We start from the raw sequence: 24,509 nt of genomic DNA, 5'->3' as shown, positions 1-24,509 counted from the left end.
CAAAAACTAGGGGTGGACATAAAATCCGAAAAACCGAATTCCGAACCGAACCGAAATAATTCGGTATTTCGGTTTCGGATTTTTTCGGTATTTCGGTCTAATTCGGTATTGCAATTTCGGTATTTCGGTACGGTCCTCGGTATTAAAATTCTGAAATTTCGGTATTTCGGTATACCGAAATACCGATTTTCAAAAGATATTTTCTTAATAACCCAGCCCACTGCCCATCGCCCCAGCCCCAACGTCCAAGCCCAAACCTTTCTTTATTTAATACCCAACCCCAGCCCATCTACCTAGCCCACTCTAATTTCTAATTTCTTAATAACCCAGCCTCAGCCCATCGACCCTTTGGCCTATAATTCTAATTCCCAGCCCCAGCCCCAACGCCCAAAAAATTTCAGTTTGCACTTTGCAGTGCACTGGAGTTATTTGGTGTTTTAGCCTATACTTTGATTAATAACTCAATTCTCTATTCTTTATAGTTCAGAGCAGATTCTTTCACAATTCACAGTGAAAGTTTCAGTTGTGCATGTGCACTGTTAGCATTGATTATTTACCGAACCAAATTAAGAAATACCGAACCGTACCGAAATATTTTGGTATGGTATTTGGTATATACAATTAATAAACCGAATACTGAAATACCGAACCGAAATTCGTAAATACCGAACCGAAATACCGAATTTCCACCCCTACCAAAAACTCACTCTTCCTTTTGAAAAATGATATAAAATTTATAAAATAAAAATATAAAACTAATCATAATTAATTAAAACAAATAATATTATGCTATGAAACTATTTTGGTATTTTTCAAGATTATGTAAAATAAAAATCCTAGTAAAATAGTATGACTACAAAATATTAATGAAACTATTTTTTTTTAATTTTCGTTTTTGTGCCAAAAATAATGTAAAAGAGTCAAAATTAGTTGAAATAACTATATTTGACCTAAACTAAGTATTTAAATGCTAAAAAGAGTAAAATCTAGGGGAGGGTCAAAAATTATATGTCTACACCCATAGGTGATATAATTGGTTATGTGCTCCTATTTGTGGAGGCTACGTACGCACGAGGTGACGAGAGTCCGTGAATAGCTACTATTATATGTAAGTCCGGGTAGTCTAGGACCTAAAAACATGCTATACTTGGAATATTTGTAATCTTGTTGGCAGTTGAATTGCTTAAATCTTATCGAATTGGTAAATGAATTTCTAAAAGGATTAAACTTTATTTTCTTAAATCGCTAAAAGAGAATTGGCTTTTATTTGGATAAACGTTCCCCGATAAATTCTTAATTTGCTGTTTGAGCATGTATTTCTATGTGTACCTGCATCGCATGTATGATTCGCGAGCGGGGTAATAGATGCATCTATGGTTCGCGTCGTTCGACCCTCGGCAATGCACATTTTATATTCATATTGGATCGGGTCGTACGACCTCGACATGATATGCACATGCTTGTATTGTTTACCTGAGATTTATAAATGTTGATAATTGCCTTTCCTGGGCAGAGATAAATTGATAAAAGATGATGAAAAGTAAATCTTTGGAATCCATTATTATTTGAGAAGTTGTTTACCTATTATCCGTCTTTATGAGTTTATAATTTCTTTATAAAAATTCATGATCTCCTCCCATTTTTTTTACAACTATTATTATTGGACCATTAGTAAGTGTCGAAGTCGACTTCTCGTCTCTACTTCTTCGAGATTAGACGGGATACTCATTGGGTACACGTTGTTTTCGTACTCATACTACACTTGCCGTGCATTTTTGTTGCACATACACATGCATCTCTAGTGGCATAGTGGGCGTAACAACATGGTTGATACTGAGACTTAGGTGAGCTGCACTTCTCGAGACGACCCCCAGCCAGCAGAGTCTCTTTCAGATTACTATATTTACTTTCTGTCCAATATTGTAGTCCGGACGGTTGTTGACTTGTTGTATTACATTATTTCCTAGAAATTACTCATGTACTTGTGAGACCGGGTTCTGGGATGTTTATGGGGTATCTTGTATTAACTTCTTAACATTCATATTCGATTTGAAATGATTATCTTTTACTAGTGAAATTGAAGGAAAACCATAGTTTTCAAAATTATTAAAACGAGAATTAAATTAAGTATTTTGGTTGGCTTGTCTGACTACGGTGTCCGGCGCTATCACGACCCTTAGTGGATTTTGGGCCGTGACAAAATAATTTTTGAAGTTCTACTAAATCTCGTTTCTCTAATTTGAGCAAAAAGAAATGCTATAAATTGTGCCTTTTAATTTAGTTGGGACCGGTATCTTATATAAACATTGTAGTTCGTTATTCTTTTACTTATGTTTCTATTATGACTTCTCAAGTCAAATAGAGAATAGTTAATGATCATGAAAGTAAACAAATAACCAGACGAGAGAGCGACTATACGTATATAAATAACTTTCTTACTATATTTCATCCCCATAACAGATGAGGTACATGTATATAGTCATATAACTTGAAATAAGAAATGAGGCAAATTGGAAAAACTAGGAAAACCCCCTAATATTAACTAGTTACTAGTTAGTAACTAGCATCAAAACAAATACTGAATGACACATAAACCAGAAGGACTAAACCATGGCACATTAGTTACAACCATAGAGTCCTCATATTCAAATGGAACATCATCTCCATTGATTCTACAAGCTCTTGGCTTTTCAGAAGCAAAGATCCTCATTTCGCCCGCGCCCTTTATTTCAACTTCAACTAAATTAGCTTCGTCGTCGAGCTCAATAGATTGGATCGCTCCACCTGTATTGAGCATATTCTCGAGCCCGATCGGAGCGAATTGAACCAACTTGGCACCCAAAATAGTGATGGGAGAAACTGTTAAGAGCTCGAAGTTGAAGGGCTCGAGAGTAATTTGGACTTTGTCTGTGGGCTTTGCCAAAACCAGCTTCTTTTCTTTGAAGGAGTAGAGCACAAAGGTTTCAATTCCTTCCACGTAAATTGGGCTGGATCCATGCTTCCACTCAACGTCTTTTGGGCCGGCCCAACAAGTTACGGCCTTAGAATATTGAGAAGCACAAGTGTTTCGTCTGGCCTCACGGTCCCATCCTCCACCTTGGCAGTTAAATGCTCCAACAACTCCAGTATACTGAAATTGGAAAAATGAAAAAGGTTAAATGAGAGCCATTTTTTTTTTTTGAAAAATCTTTATTTTTTTAAAAAAAAATCAGGAACTTTCTCCTGAAAAATGGGTCTTATTGTTTGGTTGGTAACTGAAGATATCTTTTTTCACAAGAAAAATACAGATGAAGAATTATTAATAATTTTAACAGATTGGAATTTTGAATATAATGTGTAAGTATTAGATGGAGTAAGTAATATGAAGTTACAATTTTTTTTTTGGTAATTAGTTAAATTTTTATTATCAAAATTGGAGTTATGTACAAAATACAAACACTGAATATTGGACATCAAGTCCCAACGTTCAGTCTAAGCTTAGAAACTAAAATAGCAAAAAGATCATCTCAATAACAAAAGTAATTAGGCTGGGTAGTAATTTAAGTTCTCCGACCACTTTGCAATCTTCACCTTCATTGAACCTCTAAAGTGGATTTTCTGAACTATCAATCTAGCCAGAGGTGTACCTCACTACTCTGTTGTTTGCCTTGAAACACTATAATTTCTTTCCATCCACACATGGTAATATGGAGTTACAAGTTAATTGTAAAGAAAATGACTTCTGCCCAAAAAAGAGGGAGTCATATTGCGCTTTTGATTGAAAATATTTTCCTTGAAAAAACATTACTTTATTTGTTAATCATAAATAAAAAATAAATTTATAATAAAAAATACTTTTCAAAAAGGACTTCTTTCATACAAAACATATTAATGTAATTGTAATTTATTTGAAGATCTGATCCGGAATAACATAAATGAGGTATGAATGAGGTTAAAATTCATAGTTGTAAATTTGTCATTATAGTACATTGTAGTTGATGAGTTGATAATTAAATATTTATATATATTTAATAAATTTAAAATATAAATACATAATCTAAGTAAAAGTTACTGGATTCTTTCGAACCCGTACTTACTGCCCTAGCTCGGATGATGTCTTACCTTGTTTAGGTTCCATATTTTGAGCATAGTTTTCCCATCATGAAGTGGATCTTCAAACAGACAGTCACGCGTGGGAAGTGCGTAGTGTTGGCACCGCAGGATTGAACCATCAGGCAAAACCAAAGTTTTAAGAAGCTCAAAATTGTGTTGGCCAACAGAGTCACTAACATAAATAGGACCACCCGAGATGGCTCGAGACGCGGCGTGGAATTCAGCACAAGGGTGCGTGGACTGAAACATGTCCCAATCAGGGTGAATGAAATTGCCCATCCACAAGCTATTGTAAGCACAATGGACCATGTGGCAACCTTGTAGCCAGAATGTACCATTTGGATCTCCAGAAGGATCTGTGCACCAAAAGTCGTCTCCTGCACATTCACAAAATAAAAAAATAAAAATTCAAAAGCCCATTTAGTTTCCCAAAAACAATTATTATGGAAATATTGATCGATCTTATTATTTTATGAACTCAACTAATATTACTTCAAAAAAAGAATACGTAGTCTATCTTATTTTCTAGATAACTAATTTCAAATATTATGGAAAGGTATGTATAATTATTTTTAAAATAATTTTTTAGTGTAATTTTTTTATGTCGGCATATAGAAATTATATTATTGTTTAATGATGTATTGATTTCCCCCTAGTACAATCATACCTCTCTATAACATCATCCTATATAACATTCATTCATTATATGAAAGCTAAGTTATTCTTGGAACATATTTTCTGTAATAGCACTTCACTATAGTAACCAAAAAATATCGAAACAAACAAGACTGTTATAGATAGGTTTGACTGTAACGAGTGATTTTCTTATATAATTTGTTTTGCCTATTGTGAAGTATCTATTATTTTTATTCCTCTATCATGATCGATATCAGTAATCTATATACATGTCCTCCTTTATTAATAGTCATAAATTAGTTCCGTTAACCTGCACCAGTTAATTTCAGTTACATACCTACAAGACAGGGCTAATATCAACCACGCACTTAATTATATTTCCCACTTATTAATAGTTGCCAAAAATAAGGGAATGATGGTGTGAAAAGCATGGAAGTTAGTATCATATTTTGGACATTGCAACAATTAGAAAAGAATTTAAGTTTTACCAACTTAAACTTAAATAATATAGTCATATCTCCATGTCTTATTTTTGCAACAGTCAATATATAAAGGATAAGATAATACAGATTAGAATTTTGTAACTTACCCACACGACCAAGGGAAATAGTCTCAGTACCAAGAAACATGAAATCATTGCAATGTTCCATACTAGCAATGACTCCATTTCCTTTAAAATGGTTTTTCACAGAAGATGTCAATGCTTTATAGTAAGCCTTTGCCAAAACCACTCTTCCACCATAATCCTCACATAGCATTTCCAGCAACTACATAAATAAAAAATTTAACTTCTATATACTGACAGTATAAAGAGAATTTATCGTCGACGACAGTATAGAGAAGAGATTACTTACATGAATAACGTCAACTTTGACTCCGTCAATCCCAACCGACTCCAAGTGGGAATGTAGACCCTCATATAGCTTATCAACAATTTCTGGTGGGACCAAACCAATTCCATTATTCACTATTTTATCAACTGCCAAATCTTCCATTGTCTTCTCCAATCCAGGGGTTAGCTTAGGCCTAATAAATTTGGATTCGGGTAGACCCGATACCCCTGGCCTTAACCCGCCCCAGTACCCACATAGAGCATGCCACACGTACACATAGTCCACAGTCTTGAACTCCTCTTTGAGGTCCTTAATAAAAGCACCCATGCCCTTGTTATTATGGTCACCCTGTCCTATGCTTTTAGGACTCACATAATCTCTGAACTTGTAATTCTCCTGGAATTTAATTAGCCTGCACGGCATTTGCTCGCCCGCAGATGTTCTATTTATACCTGTTGAGACATAATATAAATATAATTACGTAATTTTAAAAAAATTAACGGTTAATTAAACTCGTATATAGGTTGATCACGTATTTGTACCTTCTGAGGTGATTGGATCGTCGTCGTGACAAATGGATTGCCAACCGTCGTCGATCAACACGAGCCCAGGTGGGCACCCACCTTCAACTAACCCTTTCACACCTTCCCACACCCCTTGAGGGTGCACTGTAAGGTAAAATGCATCCCATGTGCACCAACCAAACTTATCCACAATTCCTGGGGGTGTTTTTTCCTCCAGGAGCTTAAAAGTGCCTAGGTGAAACCTGGCAACTTTAATTGCATCTTTAACCAAGCTGTATGGATCATCACCTGCATCATAGACGAATTCAAAATTTAATCTTAATTTATGAGAAAAATATATACTTTTTTTATTTCAATTAATGTGACATTTTTTGCTTCTCGAGATTTAGTCAGTTACCTGCATGCATGTAGAGTACACTCCGGAATGAGTCGCCTGTGACTTTAGTGGACCCGCTTTCAACGCAAATATCGACGAAATCATCTTTTCCGGGCTGTAGAGAAGCCCGAAACGGGCCTTCAATAAGCGGGAGAAGCAAGATATAGGGCCGGGCCGAAGAATCAGACTTGTCAAGAATGACCATTTGGGTCTCATGCTCCAAATCTCTTCCGTTGGTTCCGGTCCAGTGAGTAGTCCACCAAACTTTGAACCGGAAAATACTCATGAATTTTATGTCCTTCAGTTTCCCTATTGGAACAACGTGGTGGCTTTTGGCTTCAGGTGTCTCAAAGCCCAAAAAGCAACCGGGAGTGGAAGTTACCGGTTTGTCCTTGGTTGTGTAGGGTGATGGCGTTGCAACAATATTATCTGGGACTTGAGAGAGGATAATTTGGTCATTGACTATGAAATTTGCATTTTTCAGGCTAATAGCTGACCCATGCAAAGGTCCATCAACAAGAATTTTGAAGTTTTCATCAGCTTTGTTCAAACTAGGAGCCATGGATTGATCAGTTATAAGCTGAGTAATCAAGAAATATTTAGGTTCTTTGTATAGACGAAAAAAATACGTTATAATATTTATTTAAGGAAAAAATGGAATGAAGAATCAGTAAAGATTTAAAATGATATTGAAAGTAATGGTACGTAGCTTTTTTCTGTGTGTGTATTGTTAAGAGTAAAATGAAGTTATGAGGATTTGATTTGGGACAATGCAAATTTATAGACACGTAAAATGGCGAGGACTGAACAGGTAATTAAGAAACTTCAGAGGAAGAACGATTTTGTTTGGTCGGTTTGGAAGAATTGAATTTTGATAGATTTAGGTGGGACAGACTATAGTGTAATTTAGCTAATTAATATCATCCACGTGTCCTTATCGTCGAGAAGATTTCTTGTACTCATTTTGGCAAAAGTTTTTAAAGTGACGAGTGATTTCACTTTGACTCTTACTAACTTAGAATAACTAGCTAGAGTACGCTTTACTAGAGAACACCAAATATTTCTTTTTCCTGTTTCTTTCTTGCTTTAAGGACTATTTCTTTATATTCTTCTAGGATATTCTACGAGAATATCTAAACTTTCTTTTTTTCATATAGCACCGGTACAATTTTCTCAAAGTATTTTTCTGTTTCGGCTTGAAAAAAGTAGTTTTGTCCGGGCCCACTTTTATATGGTATAAATACACCCGAAAAAAAATATTTTTGAAATACTTTTGACCTTGGAAGCTTTTGGAGAGCATTGAAGGCTACAAGACAAGGGATTTCGTCATCTCTCCATCAATTCAATACGAGAGTTTGGATTGTAACGTTAGATTGATGTTTTCAAACTCTTAATTATATTTGTGATGACGTGTTCCATGATTATGGAGTAGTTTCCCTTAGGGTTTGACGAATATGGTATTTTCATTGATATTTGTGGATTTTAACTGTTGTCTTTGCTTGAATTCGTTTATGGAGATTTGAATTGTTGCAATTTTATTCACCGGTTTATTTAATCAAAAGATGAATATTTTGGTGATTATCTTTGCATTATTTTGTTTGGTTTAATTCATTGATTCTTTTAAGTAATCGAAAGAGCTTGTTGAATTGTTGATTAAATCAAGTTAGGAGAATATTCGAGAGACGTTTCTGAAAACTAATCCATTAACGCATGCTTGCATATTTTCACAGTGCTTATATTAGTTCACCTCGTAGAGTTAAGATTTAATCGAGAGAGGAGTCTTGACTATACGTTTGAACTAATCATCGAGTGAATTCGTAAGAATCATGAGAACATTGGAGTGAATTAAACTAGAGTTGGATCCCAAATAGCTATCTTCCACCTATCCTGTTGTGAGCACGTGATTTTTGCCCTATATATGAATTATTCCCAAAAAATTCAAGCAAAATGATTTTTCTTCATTTTTACAATTTTTGTGCATTTTGGTGTTATTTTCTGATAACTGTTGCATTTTATTTGTGCATGTTAATTCATATAAAATACATAAAAATATGCATTTGCATTTAGGATTTAATTTCATACTTTAGTTTTAATTAGGGATTAATTTGTTTTAGAATAGGATATGAAGAAAATGACAAAAATAGTTCAGTTTAGCATTTTTATTGTTTTAATTGTGAAACTGTCGCAAATAGTTATTAATTAAATTTTAGGCATTATTGGTTTTAGTTTAATTGTTAGTTTAATTTTGCATCTTTGTAAAAATTAGAAAAAAAAATAAATACAAAATTACAAAATGAAAAAAAAATGAAAAAAAAATAAATTAAAAAGAAAATAAAAATACAAAGGGAGTGGCTTTAAGTAAAGGCCAAATTTGGACCACTTTTGCACCTAATCCGCTGGCCCAAACACCTATACAGCCCAGCCCAAAATCATTTTTCACCCGGTCCATTGTTCCTTAGCCAAACGACGCCGTTTGGCGTCGTTAGATCTCAGCCATCGAAGCCCTTTAATCCAACGGTCACAAGCTACTCTTGTGATTGGAATATAACTGTCCAAACTCCTTCAGAAACCCTAGAGACAAGTACCCCCACCTCGTACCCTGTCCCTCTCCGCCTCCACCATTGTTATTCGCCGGAATCCTCACCGGAGGGAAACGCTACCTATGCCAATGGCTACCAGAGAAACACCGTAGGTTCCCCATGAACTCCTCTTTCCAACCCCCATAATGTTTTCCGTCGAATATTCCCTGAGCTCATCGAATCTACAATTGAAGTTTTCCGGCCAAGTCACAAGTTGGCCCAAATGAACCCAAAAATATACCAGGCAACCGTCTTCCTTCCCTCATCGCTATTTCACGTCTAGAACCCCTCAAATCCAAGCAGAAGGCCCTGAATTGTGGGTCTAGAGTTTTGGGAATTGAACCAGTTTCGAGGAGATTTTTCAAGGTCGAGTGCTTTCTGTAGTAAGTATTCTGTAGCTCTACGATTCTCTTAGTTAATTCCTCTGTTGCTTCTCTTTCATCTGTCTTAATCAGTGAGGTCGCTTTGCATGTTAAGTTTTGTTTAATTTGATTCATGTGTAATTCAATTTCCAGACATTCTAATTGTTAGTTTAATTTCGATAGAGTTTCGTCTTGTTATTGTTAGCAAATTCTGAGTCAAGGTCTTTTCTTCTTAATTCAAAGATTCAATAGAGTTTCTTCTCGTTACTGTTCCCAGCCCGCCTTGAAATTGTTTGATTCTTGTTTATTTGAATTAATGATTTTGTTAGTTTAAGTTTAGTTTAATTGAGTTTCAGTCTTCATTTGCAGTTTGATTAGATTTAAAGGTTTGGATATCGCTGAGTGATCATTTGTTAATTAACTATAGTTAAATTTCAGCTAGGATGAGAGGTTGGGATCAGTTAACTCTAGTCTGTAAATTTCAGACTGGTGGAAGGGCATTTTAGGCATAGAAAAGGGTAGTTTCTTTAGGATTAGTAATTCCAAAGTAAGGGTAAGGGTAGTGTAGGTATTTTGTGGGTAGAAGAGCATCCTAGGGCCTTCTAGAATGGTACTTTAGTGTAGGTTTTAACAAATTAAGGGCATTTGCTTGAGTAACAAGTTAGAAATAAGGGGGTCAAAGTGAAAAGGGGGAGGGACTAAAAAAGAAACCCAAAATTCTGATTTTTCACTCTTGTGTGCCTATAAAAGGGCAATGCCTTTGCCTTGAAGGGAGTTTTTTTTTGCCACCAAAATTTCCCCAAAAACAGTTCTCTTCCAGTTTCAGATCCGGAATTCAAATTTCAGATACAAATTTGCTTCTAGTTCTTAGTTCTTAAAAAAATACAAAAACAAACAAAATCCAGTAGAAACAAAAAAAAAATACTATTTTATTCAATTTTCCAGCTGAATTCTAGTTTTGGTAGCTGAATTACATTCCTGAGTTCATTTTTGGTAATTTGAAGATTCAGAGAGTTTTCTGTTGGATTTCGAGTAATTGTGAGAGTTCATTCAATCTGTTTTGGCCAGTTTAATTGGGTTTTCTGATTGCTGAAGTTGTCTCTGGAGTATACTGTTGTAATTTCGAATAGTTGTAGGCATAATTGAACTGGTTTTATTGAAGCTTTGGGTTAATGAAGATTGTAGAGGGTGCTGGTTTCATTTGTGTTGGTTTTGGTGCTATTTTGGTTGATTGACTGTTTGTGTTTGGTTTCAAATCACTTCCGGGCTGTTGAATTTTCTGGACTGCACCTGATTACTGCCGCTGATTTCCTCTTCTTCTTCTTATATTTCATATCCAGGTACACATTTTGAAATCACTGATGTAGCTTTCAGTTGGATTGAAATGAAGTAATGTTCCAGATTCGTGTTCATTCGAGTAGTTGAAATCAGTCCAAATGACATTTAGTTGCCTAGTTTTAATCTGTTTGAGTTGCAATGGTAGTTAGTTGTTTAATTAGGATTGTATGTTTAAGGATTGATTTGGAGTGTTTAATTTGTGCTGGATTGTATAATTGAAACTGTCTTAGGCGATTGAAACTGATTGGAAAATAATAATACGTTAGACTCTTTAGGCGCGATTTTAATAAAATTACATTCCAAAACTCGGGTGTACATTTATGTGACCCAAATCCAAATCTCAACGGAGTCGAAATGTGTTGACGACTGCGGGTGCATTGATTGCGACGTGGTTCGAGACGCGTTTTCACGACGTTGCAATTCTTTTAAAAATGATAAAAGTAGTTTACGAATAAAAGGCACATAAGTTGGCATGTATTAAAATCAGATAAAATCAAATACAACAGTTAAGCGACCGTGCTAGAACCACGGAACCCGGGAATGCCTAGTACCTTCTCCCGGGTTAACAAAATTCCTTATCCGGATTTTTGGTTCGCGAACTGTAATACAGAGTTAGTATTTTCCTCGGTTCGAGATTAAACCGGTGACTTGGGACACCATTAATCTCCCAAGTGGCGACTCTAAAATTTTAATAACCAAATGTCGTTCCGATTGTCCTTTAATTGGAAAAACTCCATTATACACGTTTCATGCTTAATATGCTAAATGTTACCGCTTTGGTGTGACAGCTCTGGCGACTCTGCTGGGGATCGAACACAGAATCTCTGATTCAGGGTTCAGAATTCGAGCTTAGATAAATTGTTGTATTTGGATATATCTGATTATTTTACATGTTTCATGCTTAATGTGCTAAATGTTACCGCTTTGATATTATCTGAACTATATATAAATTGTGCTGACGCCCTTCTCTCTTCACCTCCGGGGATGTGTTTACTGGTTGAGACTCCCTATTCTGTTAGTGTCATACCCTGAAATAAGAAAGAGGCCGGATAAGTTAAGCCGGACGATCTCGCTGGTCCCTGGTACACTGCCCCCTCCTCGACTTGAGTTGTCTGCTCGGGTACACAGTCTAGAACACATACCCAGGTTTTGAACCCAGAATAACTTGACTTCATGCCGGATCCCTAGTAGGAGCGCTTAATTGCATCATGCTGCATTTGACTTAGGGGACTCAACACAGGGGTTGGGTCCGTCTAGGGTTAGCAACCTGAAATGAAAAGACCATCCTGATGCATCCTACATGTTCTGTACATATATTTGTTCCGAACCGGCATATTGACCGGATTTTGAATCTCGGGAATGTTAAATTGAGAAAAAAGGGAAAAGAGAAAAAGAGAGAAATAACAGTTAGAGAGTCAATTGATTATTTTAGAAAAACCAATGACCAAATACTGTCGAAACTCTGCCGAAATTTTGAGAAAATGGAAAAAGGAAAATGTTTTATTTTTAATAGTTTGTTTTACTAAAAAGCAAAGGAAAAATAGAAAAAGAGTCTTTTATTTTTGGAAAGTTGTTTGTTAAAAAAGAAAAGAAAAGAAAAAGAGTCTTTGTTTTAGTTTGGAAAAAAAATATAGGTTGTTTATTGTTTGTTGAAAACGAAAAAGAAAAAGGAGAGTCGTTATTTTGTCTTGTTTTCAAAAAATAGAAAAAGAAAAATAGTTTGTCTTGCTATGGAAAATGAAAAGAAAGAGCCTTGTTTTCAAAAATATAGTTAGTTTCTTGGCCCGAACTACGCAGGTTTGATTCTCACCGGATGTGAGATACGTAGGCAACCCTCATCGGGTCCAACCTCCCCTTTGCAAAAATAGCCAAAAATATTTAAAGTTTAAATTTTTTGCATGAATAAGTCGGGTGATGCCGTTTTCATCAGAAACAGCCGAATGTTCCCGAAAGGGACGCCGGAAGGCTGACTTCGCAAAGACGGCCACTTTTGGTTATTTTTTATTTTGACCGGTTGACTCTCACAGCCTGAAAATCTTCGTTCTTGGGAGTGCTGAAATGCCCTGTTTGAAAACCGAGTCTTTCATTTTTAATTTGAAAAAAAAGAGAAATTGTTAATTTTGTCTTGATCAAATAAAAGTTTTGCTTAAATCACTTTAATAAATGTGCAGGATGAGCACGATGCAAAATGAACCTTTCTCAATAATGACTAAAATCCCCTTCGAGTTGCATCTTTGGTGGAATGATTTAGGCAAAGAAGGACAAGATGAAGTTAAGAAATATCTGAAAGGTCTTACGGGTTTGCTGGAAATCAAGCCTCGGGGTGATATTATAAGAGCGTTGGTCACTTGCTGGGACCAGCGCACAATGTCTTCCACTTCCCAGATTTTGAGCTAACCCCAACTCTGGAGGAAATCGCCGGGTACATCGGAAATGCTGAGGTTCCGTTAAGAGAAAAATATCTGATTGCTCCAAGAGCCATCACGGTGCATCGGTTTTTAGATTCATTAAAAATACCCAGGACAATCCATAATCCAGATTTGGAAAAAGGCTTCTGTACTTTGCGCTTCATATACGACAGGTACGACCACGTGGGAGGGTTTAACAAGACGGACATCAAGCTATACAGTAAAAATAATCGTCGAAAATGGGATGAGCACAGACGGGTGGCTTACATGATAACCTTTTTAGGCCTCCTAGTGTTCCCAAGGGAAGACGAGAATATTGATATAAAAATATCTGGGGTCGTCAGTACCTTACTTGCTCAAAATGAAAGCACTCTTGCACCTATGATCTTGTCTGACATTTTCCGGGCTCTCACTGCCTGCAGAGCTGGAGGCAACTTTTTTGAGGGGTGTAACCTGTTGCTACAAATATGGATGACCGAGCATCTATGTTACCGTTCCCCGCTCTTGAGCTATGGTTTGTCTGACAAGACATGTATAGGAGAGTTTTACACAAGGATTGACGGGGTTAGTCTGCCTGAAGGAGTAACAGCATGGATATCATACTTTCGTACTCTCACGGATAGTCAGATACAATGGACGCTGGGATGGTTGCCTGTTGAAGAAATCATATACATGCCAGCAGCTAGGTCGCATTTTCTTTTGATGGGCCTTAAGAGCATCCAGCCTTATGCTCCATGTCGGGTTCTGAGACAACTTGGGAGATTCCAAACCGTGCCACGGGAGGAAGATCTTAGTGTTCAAGTAATTGAGATCGGCCCTGACGGACATTTTCCCGAAGCGAAAGTCGCGAGATTTGGAATGAATGTCAATACCTACAAGCAGATACTTGTGTGCAGGATCAGGCCAAAGGAGAAATGTCGCCAGAATACATCATATGGTACAGAAGAGAACTTGAGCATCATAGGCCAGCAAAAACACCCCACATCCAGGACTTCACTGAATCATCACAAGAACAATGGGGTTGGCTAGCAAAAGAAGAAGGCTATCAGGCCGAAATCAGCAAGTTAAAACAACAGATCGGAGCTCTAAAATTTGAGAACAGTATGCAAGTTGCTGCTGATCAGGGAGAAAAGAACAGGTTGGCCCAAGAAAACGAGGTGCTTAGGGCCCAAATCCAGCAAATGAGGATAGCTGCCAATAATCAACAAAGGAGCCGGTCGGACGAGCGGTTGATAAAAGGGCTGAAAAGGGAAATTGGTGAGTGCCAGGATGAGCTGAAAAAATCCGAAGGCACCATAGCGGGACTCCGGGCACAGTGGGTAAAAAGAACAGAAGAATGCACCCATTGCATGCAACAATTAAAGAAGGATTATGAAAAGACCATTGCTAGTCTGAAAAGAAAGTGGTCACCCTTGAGGATAAGGCAGCTAGGCAAGCTAAAGCTTTTGAGACCGAAAGTGGGCACTGCTATGATTTACTAGCCCGGATGGAAGTAGAAATACAACAGCTGCAGGATCACCATCTTCAGTATTCTCATGTGTTAGAGGCTCGCAATAATCAAGTAAGGCGATTGCTTATAGAAAAGGGTCGAACAAGAGACAGGATTGAGACCATTGCCCACGCCATCCTCAGGAGATGTCGGGCATGTGAAGACATGACTCGCACTACCTTCTTTTCGGCAGTAATAATTTATGTCAAGCGAACCATGTATGAGCTAGAGCAACTTGAAAGGGTTTTGGCACCTAAGCCCGCGGCGAGGCCGAACGATGCCCCGCGGGCACTCACTTTTGAAGCACTAATGTATTCATAGATCAAGTCTGTATTTTCCATTCTAGAGTTTGTTGCTCGTCAGTCTGTTTTCTTTTTGCGTCCAAGTATGCTAGTATGTTCAGAGTTTGTATTTGAGTTTAGTTGGAGTCCGTTATTTTCCATTTCAAAATGTTTAGTTTGTAATAGAATGTCGTGATAATGAAAATCTGAAAATTCCCAAAAATTTGTTCCTTTATTTTTGTACTTATTTTAACGAACTACGTCTAGTTTGATTCGTGCGGGGTCACGATATGTAGGCAATCTCCATAGAATTCGACCGCAACCAAATGAAGAGGGAAAGAAAGAAGAAAAACAAGAGGGGTGGAAAAGGATAAAGAAAGAAAAGAGCGGAAAAACAAGAAAAGAATAGAATGCGGAAAGAAAAGATGAAAGAGAAGAGAAAGAAAAAGAAGAAGGGAAAAGAAAAGAGAGGAATTTTGCAATTAGAAATAAGGAAAATGTCGGGATGACGCATGCGGTTGAACAAATGCATAATAGAAATGGTTAATTATATAGGTGCATTCATGCCCAATGTGCGGTTATCTAATCCATTAAAACCTAATCGCTAACGAAATTATTGTCAACATGTGTAAGTACAGGCAGGTGGTTAGTTGATTGGCAGTTCTGGCAACTCACCCGTACAACACCCGGCCAAAAGATAAAGTAAACATGACAGGACAAGATTCAGATACCAGTATTGTGGATCCTTCAAATGAAGTTGAGGTGACAGATGTGGGTGCTATGAAAGAAGAGATGCGGAAATTGAAAGCGCAAATGGCCGAAATGCATCGGGCATGGTCTCAGGGGCACCCGACACCACTATACCCCGCTAATTCATCTTACATCCCACCTCTGGCTCAGGCTCAGGAGCCCACTACTCCCTATGCATCTTCAGCCTTTCCCTATCACACCCAGGGCTATGGTACTACTTCATATGCTCCTCCAGCTCTACCACCCAAACAGAACCCTCCCTCACCCATGGTTCCAGTCTTTGTGGCACCTCCCCCGGCCCCATTACATAGATCGTCTAGTGAGCCGCTATTCCAAGCTCACGACACCCAATATTACCCTCCCGAACCCACTTTTAAAGCGCCTAAGCCATATACCTATACACCCCATTTTGAGATCCTGGGAGAAGTTGAGAAACCGGTTAAGAATGTGGAACAAGAGGAAGTGATTCGTAAAGTCAAAAGCCTGGAGCAGTCCTTACGGAACATGCATGGTTTAGGCAACCAAGTCAGTGTTGCGTACAAAGATTTGTGCCCTTTCCCGGATGTCCAGTTGCCCGCAGGTTTCAAAATGCCCAAGTTTGATTTGTACGAGGGACATGGCGACTCAGTGGCCCACCTCCGAGGTTTCTGCAGTAAAATGAGAGGATCTGGGGGGAAGGATGAATTGTTGATAGCCTATTTCGGTCAAAGTCTGAGCGGGTCTGCGTTGGAATGGTACACGAGATAGGACCCTGACCGATGGTATACATGGGATGATTTGGCACAAGCGTTCATTGGCCATTTTCAGTATAACCTTGAGATAGTCCCCAATCGTCTGTCATTGTTGAAGTTGGAGAAGAAGCCCGTGGAGAGTTTTAGAGAATTTAGTTTCCGCTGGAGGGAACAGGCAGCAAGAGTTGATCCTCCGATGAGGGAGAGTGAGATGGTAGACTATTTCCTGCAGATGTTGGAGCCGACCTATTTTGGTCATCTGGTGACATCCGTTGGAAAATCATTCAATGAAGTGGTAAAAATGGGAGCCATGATTGAAGAAGGATTGAAGTCTAACAAAATCTTGAGTTATTCGGCATTGAAAGCAACTACCCAGGCCATCCAAAGCAGTACTGGTGGTGTACTCGGAAAGAAGAAGAAGGAAGAAGTTGCCACAGTTGAAGCTAGTACTTGGTCCAGGCCCAACAACCCTCCGCCCTACTACAACCAACCCATACCCCACCACCCAAATTACCAGTATACCCCATATGGCCCACCACAACATTACTATCCACCACCAGAACCACATTTTTCTATCCACCACGCCCAGACATACACTCAGCCTCCGACGCACTCGCAATGGCGTGCACCGGCTCCACAAAACACCTATCCACCTCCCAGGACAAATAGACCAGGAACCGGCTTCCTCCCAAAACAAGCTTTTAGAAGTGAGAAGGCCCCGAACAGAAAAACATTTACTCCACTGGGAGAATCTTACACAACTCTCTTCCATAGATTGAAACAATTGGGAATGTTGACCCCAATTGAGCCCAAAGCACCAAACCCCCCTCCCAGAAACCTGGACCATTCTGTTAGCTGCGAGTATTGCTTAGGGATGCCGGGGCACGATACTAAAAAATGTTGGAAATTGAAAAACGCGGTACAAAAACTCATTGATAATCGCCGTATTAAAGTACAAGCTCTGGAGGTTCCAAACATCAATCAAAACCCGTTACCAGCGCATATGAAGCCAATATGATCGAACTAATACATAAGGGGACAAAGCCTAAAAAACCCTCGCAGACGATCATGGTGATCCGTTCTACAGAAGCCAAGGTCAAAGAAAAGACAGTTAGTGCGAGGTTAGTGGTTCAGCTAAAAGCGATAAAAGATAAGCCAGTGTTGGTAATGGGAAAAGGACCATTTGTTGCTGCAAAGAAGCCAGAGCCAGTCAAGTTAGTGGTACCAGGGTCATCATCTGCACTCGTGGTTATTGTGAAAGGGGCCTACATAGAACCAGTTGTCATAAAACCGGTAGTCCAATTACCCGTGGCTGATAGCAAAGCCGTATCGTGGAAATATGACAAGGTAGTGGTGACATACAAAGGAAAGGAAATTGAGGAAGAGAGTTGTAAAGCACAAGGACTAACTCGGTCGGGACGTTGTTTTGCTCCCGAAGAGTTGAGAGAGGCTAAGGGCGCTAAATACAATCCAGTGCCAGTCAAAAAGGCTGTGACGGAATAAGAGGCAGAAGAGTTTCTAAAAAAGATGAAAGTGCAAGATTATTCCATTGTTGAACAACTGAGAAAAACATCGACCCAAATCTCGTTGTTGTCGTTGTTGATTCATTCTGACGAGCATTGCCGAGCTTTGATGAAGATATTGAATGAGGCTCATGTGCCCGACAGAATTTCAGTGAATCATCTGGAGACAATTGCCAACAAGATCTTTGAGATAAACAGGGTAACATTTTCTGATGATGAATTGCCTGTGGAAGGCACAGAACACAATAAAGCTCTCTACTTGACAATCAAGTGTGAAGATTCAATGGTTACTCGGGTGTTGATCGATAACGGGTCAAGTGCTAATATTTGTACGTTGTCCACATTGAACAAGTTGAAGATTGATGATGATAGAATCTGCAAAAATAGTGTTTGTGTTCGAGGGTTAGACGGAGGGGGAACAGACACAGTGGGGGATATTATACTTGAATTGACTATTGGCCCAGTCGAGTTCACTATGGAATTTCAGGTGTTGGATGCTGCAGTGTCCTACAATCTTTTATTGGGTCGACCATGGATCCACGTGGCCAAAGCAGTGTCTTCCACACTGCACCAAATGGTCAAGTTCGAGCGGGACAGACAAGAAATCGTGTTACATGGGGAAGATCCAACATGCGCCATGAATGATGCCATTGTGCCCTTTATAGAAACTGAAGATGATAAGGTACCATGGGTTTATCAGGTCTTCGACACGATCCCGGTGAACAAAGTGCCCGAGGGTAAAAGCATTCCATGTCCCAGGGTGGAAGCTGCGACCGTCATGGTAGTATCAGAAATGCTGAATAATGGGTTCGTGCCAGGAAAAGGTCTGGGGGCTGAGCTTCAGGGCATTGTTCAACCTGTTTCTCTGTCCAAAAACCTGGACACCTTCGGACTGGGGTTCAAACCAACAGTGGCAAAAGTTAGAAGAGCTCGTAAATTGAAAAAAAAACTTGGGTTCTTCCCAAACCGATTCCACTCTTGTCCAGGTCCTTCGTCAGGCCGGGTGTCAAGAAGCAGTCATTGGCAAAGGTGTCGGGTCCACTGATTGGTGCAGAGGGGAACTTGGATAAGGTGTTTGAGAGGGTATTTTCTGAAGTGAACATGGTTAAGGCCGGGGAAGGGTCAAGCAAAGCAGATATACAGTACATCAGACCATGTGCTAATGTCAACAATTGGGAAGCTACTCCTCTTCCAATTCGGAGGGAGTCGTGGTAGTGGTTTTTTTTCCTTTAGTTCACCTGGATTATTCCAGTGTTTGTAATTCAGTTTCTATGTTCCGTCTGTTTGGATGAGTTAAAACCCTGCTATCTTTACATTCAATGAAAAGCAATTTTCTTCTTTCTTCATTCCTAACTTTGTTTCCATTTTTTTTGTACAGTTCTTTTTATGCTGATATCAATGACTTGACATGCATGAGGAATATTCGGCCCAGTTTTAAAAGCCAATCTAACTCAAAAATAATAATGCAAGAAATCGAGTGTGATGATGAGGTGGAATGTGACGATGATGAGGCCTATGAGGAAATTAGTAAAGAATTAAGTCACTTTGAAGGAAAACCCAAACCTAACCTAAGTGACACAGAAGCAGTTAATCTAGGGGATCAAGATAATGTTCGTGAAACTAAAATAAGTGTTTATCTGGAGCCACGACTCAAGGAGGAGATAATCAAAGCATTGTTCAAATACAAGGATGTTTTTGCGTGGTCGTATGATGACATGCCAGGTCTAAGCACTAATTTGGTGGTTCATAAACTACCCACTGATCCAGCACTCCCTCCTATCAAGCAGAAGTTGAGAAAGTTCAAAACGGACATAAGTGTGAAGATCAAAGAAGAAATTACCAAGAAATTTGATGCAAAGGTCATTCAGGTTACACGGTATCCCACTTGGTTAGCTAATGTTGTGCCTGTGCCGAAGAAAGATGGCAAGACCAGGGTGTGTGTCGATTATCGAGATCTTAACAAGGCGAGTCCAAAAGACAATTTCCCACTGCCCAACATCCATATACTGATTGACAATTGTGCCAAACATGATATTGGTTCTTTTGTGGATTGTTACGCGGGTTATCATCAAATTCTAATAGATGAGGAAGATGCAGAAAAGACGGAATTCATCACGTCGTGGGGAACGTACTGTTATTAGGTCATGCCGTTCGGTTTGAAAAACGATGGGGCAACTTATATGAGGGTCATGACAACAATATTCCATGATATAATACATAAGGAAACCGAGGTGTACGTGGATGATGTGATCGTGAAGTCTAGACAGTAGTCCGACCATGTCAGAGATTTGAGAAAGTTCTTTCAAAGGCTTCGCAGGTACAATCTTAAGCTCAATCCTGGCAAAGTGTGCTTTCGGAGTGCCATCTGGGAAGTTGTTGGGGTTTATAGTCAGTCGTCGAGGCATTGAGATAGACCTGTCAAAGATCAAAGCTATTCAGGGATTGCCGCCTCCAAGAAACAAAACTGAGGTGATGAGTTTGTTGGGAAGATTGAATTATATTAGTAGGTTCATCGCTCAGCTCACGACAACTTGTGAGCCGATTTTCAAATTGTTGAAGAAAGACGCTGTAGTCAAATGGACTGATGAATGTCAGGAGGTTTTTGATATGATAAAGCGGTATTTGTCGAACCCACCCGTGTTGGTCCCGCCAGAACCAGAGAGGCCTTTTATTTTATATCTGACAGTTTTGGACAGTTCATTCGGCTATGTACTGGGGCAGCATGATGTTACGGGCAGAAAGGAGCAGGCTATCTACTATCTCAGCAAGAAGTTCACATTTTACGAGGTTAAGTATACTCATCTGGAGAGGACATGTTGCGCCCTAACTTGGGTGGCACAGAAGTTGAAACACTATTTGTCATCCTACAGCATTTACCTCATATCTCGCTTGGACCCATTGAAGTATATTTTTCAGAAGCCTATGCCCACAAGGAGGCTTGCAAGGTGGCAGATCCTGCTTACAGAGTTCGACATTATCTATGTGACACGGACTGCGATGAAAGCACAGGCATTAGCTGATCATTTGGCTGAGAACCCCGTCGTGGCAGATGCACATTGATGAATTGGAACAAGTTGAGAAGCCGGGAAGAAAACTTTTCTTTGATGAGGCTACAAATATGAAAGGCGTGGGAATAGGAGCGGTACTTATTTCTGAAACAGGTCAGCATTACCTTGTTATAGCTTGGCTTCGTTTTTACTGTACGAACAACATGGCAGAATATGAGGCGTGTATATTGGGATTGAGATTAGCTGTAGATATGGGTGTACGGGAAGTCTTGGTCATGGGTGACTCGGACCTACTGGTACACCAAATTCAAGGAGAATAGGAAACACGGGATTTAAAGCTTATACCATACCGGCAATGTCTGCATGAGCTTTGTCAGCGGTTTCAGTCTATTGAGTTCAGGCACATTCCAAGGATTCATAATGAGGTTGCCGATGCTTTGGCTACTTTGTCATCGATGTTGCATCATCCAGATAAGGCTTATGTTGATTCGTTGCAGATTTAGGTCCGTGATCAGCATGCTTACTGTAATATGATAGAAGAGGAACTCGACAACGAGCCGTGGTTCCATGATATCAAAGAGTACATCAGGACGAGAGTATATCCGGTACAGGCCACCGGTGATCAGAAAAGAACAATTCGGCGATTGGCAAGCGGGTTTTTCTTTAGTGGAGGAGTGTTGTACATAAGAACTCCAGACCTTGGGTTGTTGAGATGCATGGACGCAAGACAGGCCACATCTATCATGACTGAGGTACATTCCGGAGTTTGTGGACCGCATATGAGTGGGTACGTTCTGGCAAAAAAGATTCTCCGAGCAGGTTATTATTGGCTCACTATGGAGCGGGATTGTATCAGTTTTGTGTGTAAATGTCATCAGTGCCAAGTGCATGGAGATTTGATTCATTCTTCACCATCAGAACTACATACAATATCCGCACCATGGCCTTTTGTTGCATGGGGCATGGAGGTTATTGGGCCAATTGATCCAGCAGCGTCAAATGGGCACAGGTTTATTCTGGTAGCTATAGACTATTTTACCAAATGGGTGGAAGCTAAGACGTTCAAGTCTATGACTAAGAAAGCTGTGGTCGACTTTGTGCACTCAAATATCATCTGTCGGTTTGGGATTCCGAAGGTAATCATCACGGATAATGGGGCTAATCTTAATAGTCATTTGATGAAGGAGACATGTGAGCAGTTTAAGATTACCCATAAGCATTCTACTCCATACCGTCCCAAGGCAAATGGTGCGGTTGAAGAAGCCAACAAGAATATAAAGAAAATACTCTGGAAGATGGTTGAAGGGTCTAGACAGTGGCATGAGAAGTTATCTTTTGCATTGTTAGGGTACCGCACCACCGTTCGTACCTCGGTGGGGGCGACTCCTTATTCATTGGTGTATGGCACCGAGGCAGTAATACCTGCAGAGGTGGAAATCCCGTCTCTGCGAATCATCATGGAGGTTGAGATCGATGATGATGAATGGGTGAAAAGCCGCCTCGAGCGGTTGAGTTTGATTGACGAGAAGAAATTGGCATCAGTGTGTCATGGTCAACTATACCAGCAAAGAATGGCAAGAGCGTACAACAAGAAAGTGCGTCCGAGGAAGTTTGAAGTCGGACAGTTAGTGCTGAGACGTATTCTGCCTCATTGGGCTGAAGCAAAAGGAAAATTCGCCCCAAACTGGCAGGGGCCATTTGTTGTAACCAGAGTGTTGTCTAATGGTGCACTATATCTAACAGACATAGAAGGAAAATGTGTAGAAATGACCATTAATTCCGATGCGATCAAGAGATACTATGTATGATTCTTTATTCTGAATGTACTTGTTTGTATTTGGCACCTTTTAAAGATTGAAATGATGAAGACGTTTTGTTCTGCTATCCAAACACTTTATCCATTGTTATCTCCTTTGAGCCTTAATTGTTTTCGTTCATACCCCTCTTTCAGAATCAACGACATAATCAGGAAACGCAGGTGCCAGATATCAAAAAAAAGGGGGGAAAAAAGAAAAAGAAAAAAAAGAAAGAGAAAGGAAAAAAAGAAAGAAAAAGAAAGAAAAGAAATGAAAAGAAAGAAAAGAAAGGAAAAAAAAGAAAGAAAGAAAAAAAAAGAAAGAAAGAAGAGAAACATAACAACGTAGTCTCTATGGAGTGAACTACGTTCGACTTGATCCCGAAAGGGTACATAGGCAGCCTCTCTGAGGTTCAGTCATACCAAAATAAAACCCAAAAGTCCCTAATCAAGAAACTGGGGTAAACGTTGTGATTGTTGCGAAAAATTGGATTCCAAAAGTTGTAATTATTAACCCATGTTGAATTGTTTTTGAGCTTTTTATATCCTTTCTTTCTAACCCAATCCAAAAGCCTACATTACGGTCTAAAGAAGGACCTTCTGATCAGTTTTTGAGAAATGCCAAGTTGAGCAGGTAGAAGTAACTCATGATAGGGGCAACACTCTGGTTCAAGCAAGAAAAACAAAGTAAAAAATGAGAGAGTCTTATTGGTGAAAACCTTCACAGGCACCATAAGGCGACGGGAGATGAGAGAAAAAAATAAAATAAATGAGAGAGTCTTATTGGTGAAAACCCTCACGGGCACCTTGAGGCGAAAGTGAGTTGAAAAGTGGTTAATTGGCAAAAGGTCTGTGGGTGAAAAACTATTTTGAGGCACCGCAGGATGAACAAAGTTAAGGTTTGGGTAAAGTAATCAAGTGATGGAAATTCTGGGACAACAAAGTATGGCAATTGAAAGTTGGTTAATTTGAAAGATTGGGCCGATTAATCCAAAATGCATGTCATGACCATTGGTACCAGCTGTTCCGCTCAGATAAGTTTCTTTTCCTTCTCTTTTTAAACAGTCATCTGGTTTTGGATTCTTCTTATCCTTAACTCAAAAAATAAAAATAAAAAAATCATTGCATTTCATTTCTTTTGAGGGTTTTATCTAGCTAAAATGTTTTAGTGCCAGTTTTGTTCAATACAAGCAAAAAAGACTTCAAAGCTCACTACCATCTTCCGAAAATGGTAAGGCATAATGTTGTTAGAGCATGTCAACAGCAACATGATGTAAAATGGAATATGGGAAGTAGCAGGAAGTTCCATCGGTGGAATAATTGGGAAATGTAAAGGTTTAGGCAAAAAGGGTCGGAAAAGTGAAACAACAGCATGGGTACAAAAGCATTCAGGTTGTCAGGAATTGGGGAATTTGAAAGTCAGTCAGAAATTCAAGCGGTTCCGGGTCAGTTTGAGGAAGTCAAGCAATACAAAGCAAGGCAACGGAAGGACGATGCAACAATAATGCCATCAACTAACCACCATTTTTAAACTAACGAAATTTTCGGTGATTGAAACAGGGGCAGAAAAATTGTTTGTTAGGAGGAATTCTCCGTGAGGGAAGAGCAGGTATTAATCAAGTTTAATCGCAAGTGTGGCATGATTAAAATACAAGAAAATGAGGAGTAGCATAGAGAGATATAAGTTGTTTCAGGTCTGCATTTTAGAGTAAATTGTACAGTGTTGAAGTGGGGAGCCTGCCCCTATAACAGAGGAATACATTTCAGTATGTAAATTTCTAAGC

At 39.1% G+C, this 24,509-nt stretch overlaps 1 protein-coding gene across 1 annotated transcript; it reads right to left on the bottom strand.

The window, feature by feature from the left end:
• Positions 1-2,417: 2,417 nt before the first annotated feature.
• Positions 2,418-7,212, bottom strand: LOC107810250 (galactinol--sucrose galactosyltransferase). Its single transcript, XM_016635006.2, has 6 exons — positions 6,483-7,212; positions 6,104-6,373; positions 5,583-6,013; positions 5,318-5,495; positions 4,102-4,469; positions 2,418-3,130 (listed from the first exon to the last, which is right to left on the bottom strand). The coding sequence occupies exons 1-6, from the start codon at positions 7,021-7,023 to the stop codon at positions 2,567-2,569; spliced, it is 2,352 nt and encodes a 783-aa protein (XP_016490492.1). The 5' UTR covers positions 7,024-7,212; the 3' UTR covers positions 2,418-2,566.
• Between the last annotated feature and the right edge of the window lie 17,297 nt (positions 7,213-24,509).

Source organism: Nicotiana tabacum, chromosome 3 (assembly GCF_000715075.1).
Source record: "Nicotiana tabacum cultivar K326 chromosome 3, ASM71507v2, whole genome shotgun sequence".
NCBI lineage: Eukaryota > Viridiplantae > Streptophyta > Magnoliopsida > Solanales > Solanaceae > Nicotiana > Nicotiana tabacum.
Note: the sequence above shows the minus strand (reverse complement) of the source record. Positions and strands in the feature narration are given on the sequence as shown.

Bases quoted from the DNA above. Each gene is read 5' to 3' on its own strand.
- LOC107810250 (XM_016635006.2), bottom strand. From the start codon at position 7,023: ATGGCTCCTAGTTTGAACAAAGCTGATGAAAACTTCAAAATTCTTGTT. The intron at 6,374-6,482 runs GTAACTGACTAA...TCTATGATGCAG, and splicing joins TGTACTCTACATGCATGCAG to GTGATGATCCATACAGCTTG. The intron at 4,470-5,317 runs GTAAGTTACAAA...GTGAATGTGCAG, and splicing joins TATTTCCCTTGGTCGTGTGG to GAGACGACTTTTGGTGCACA.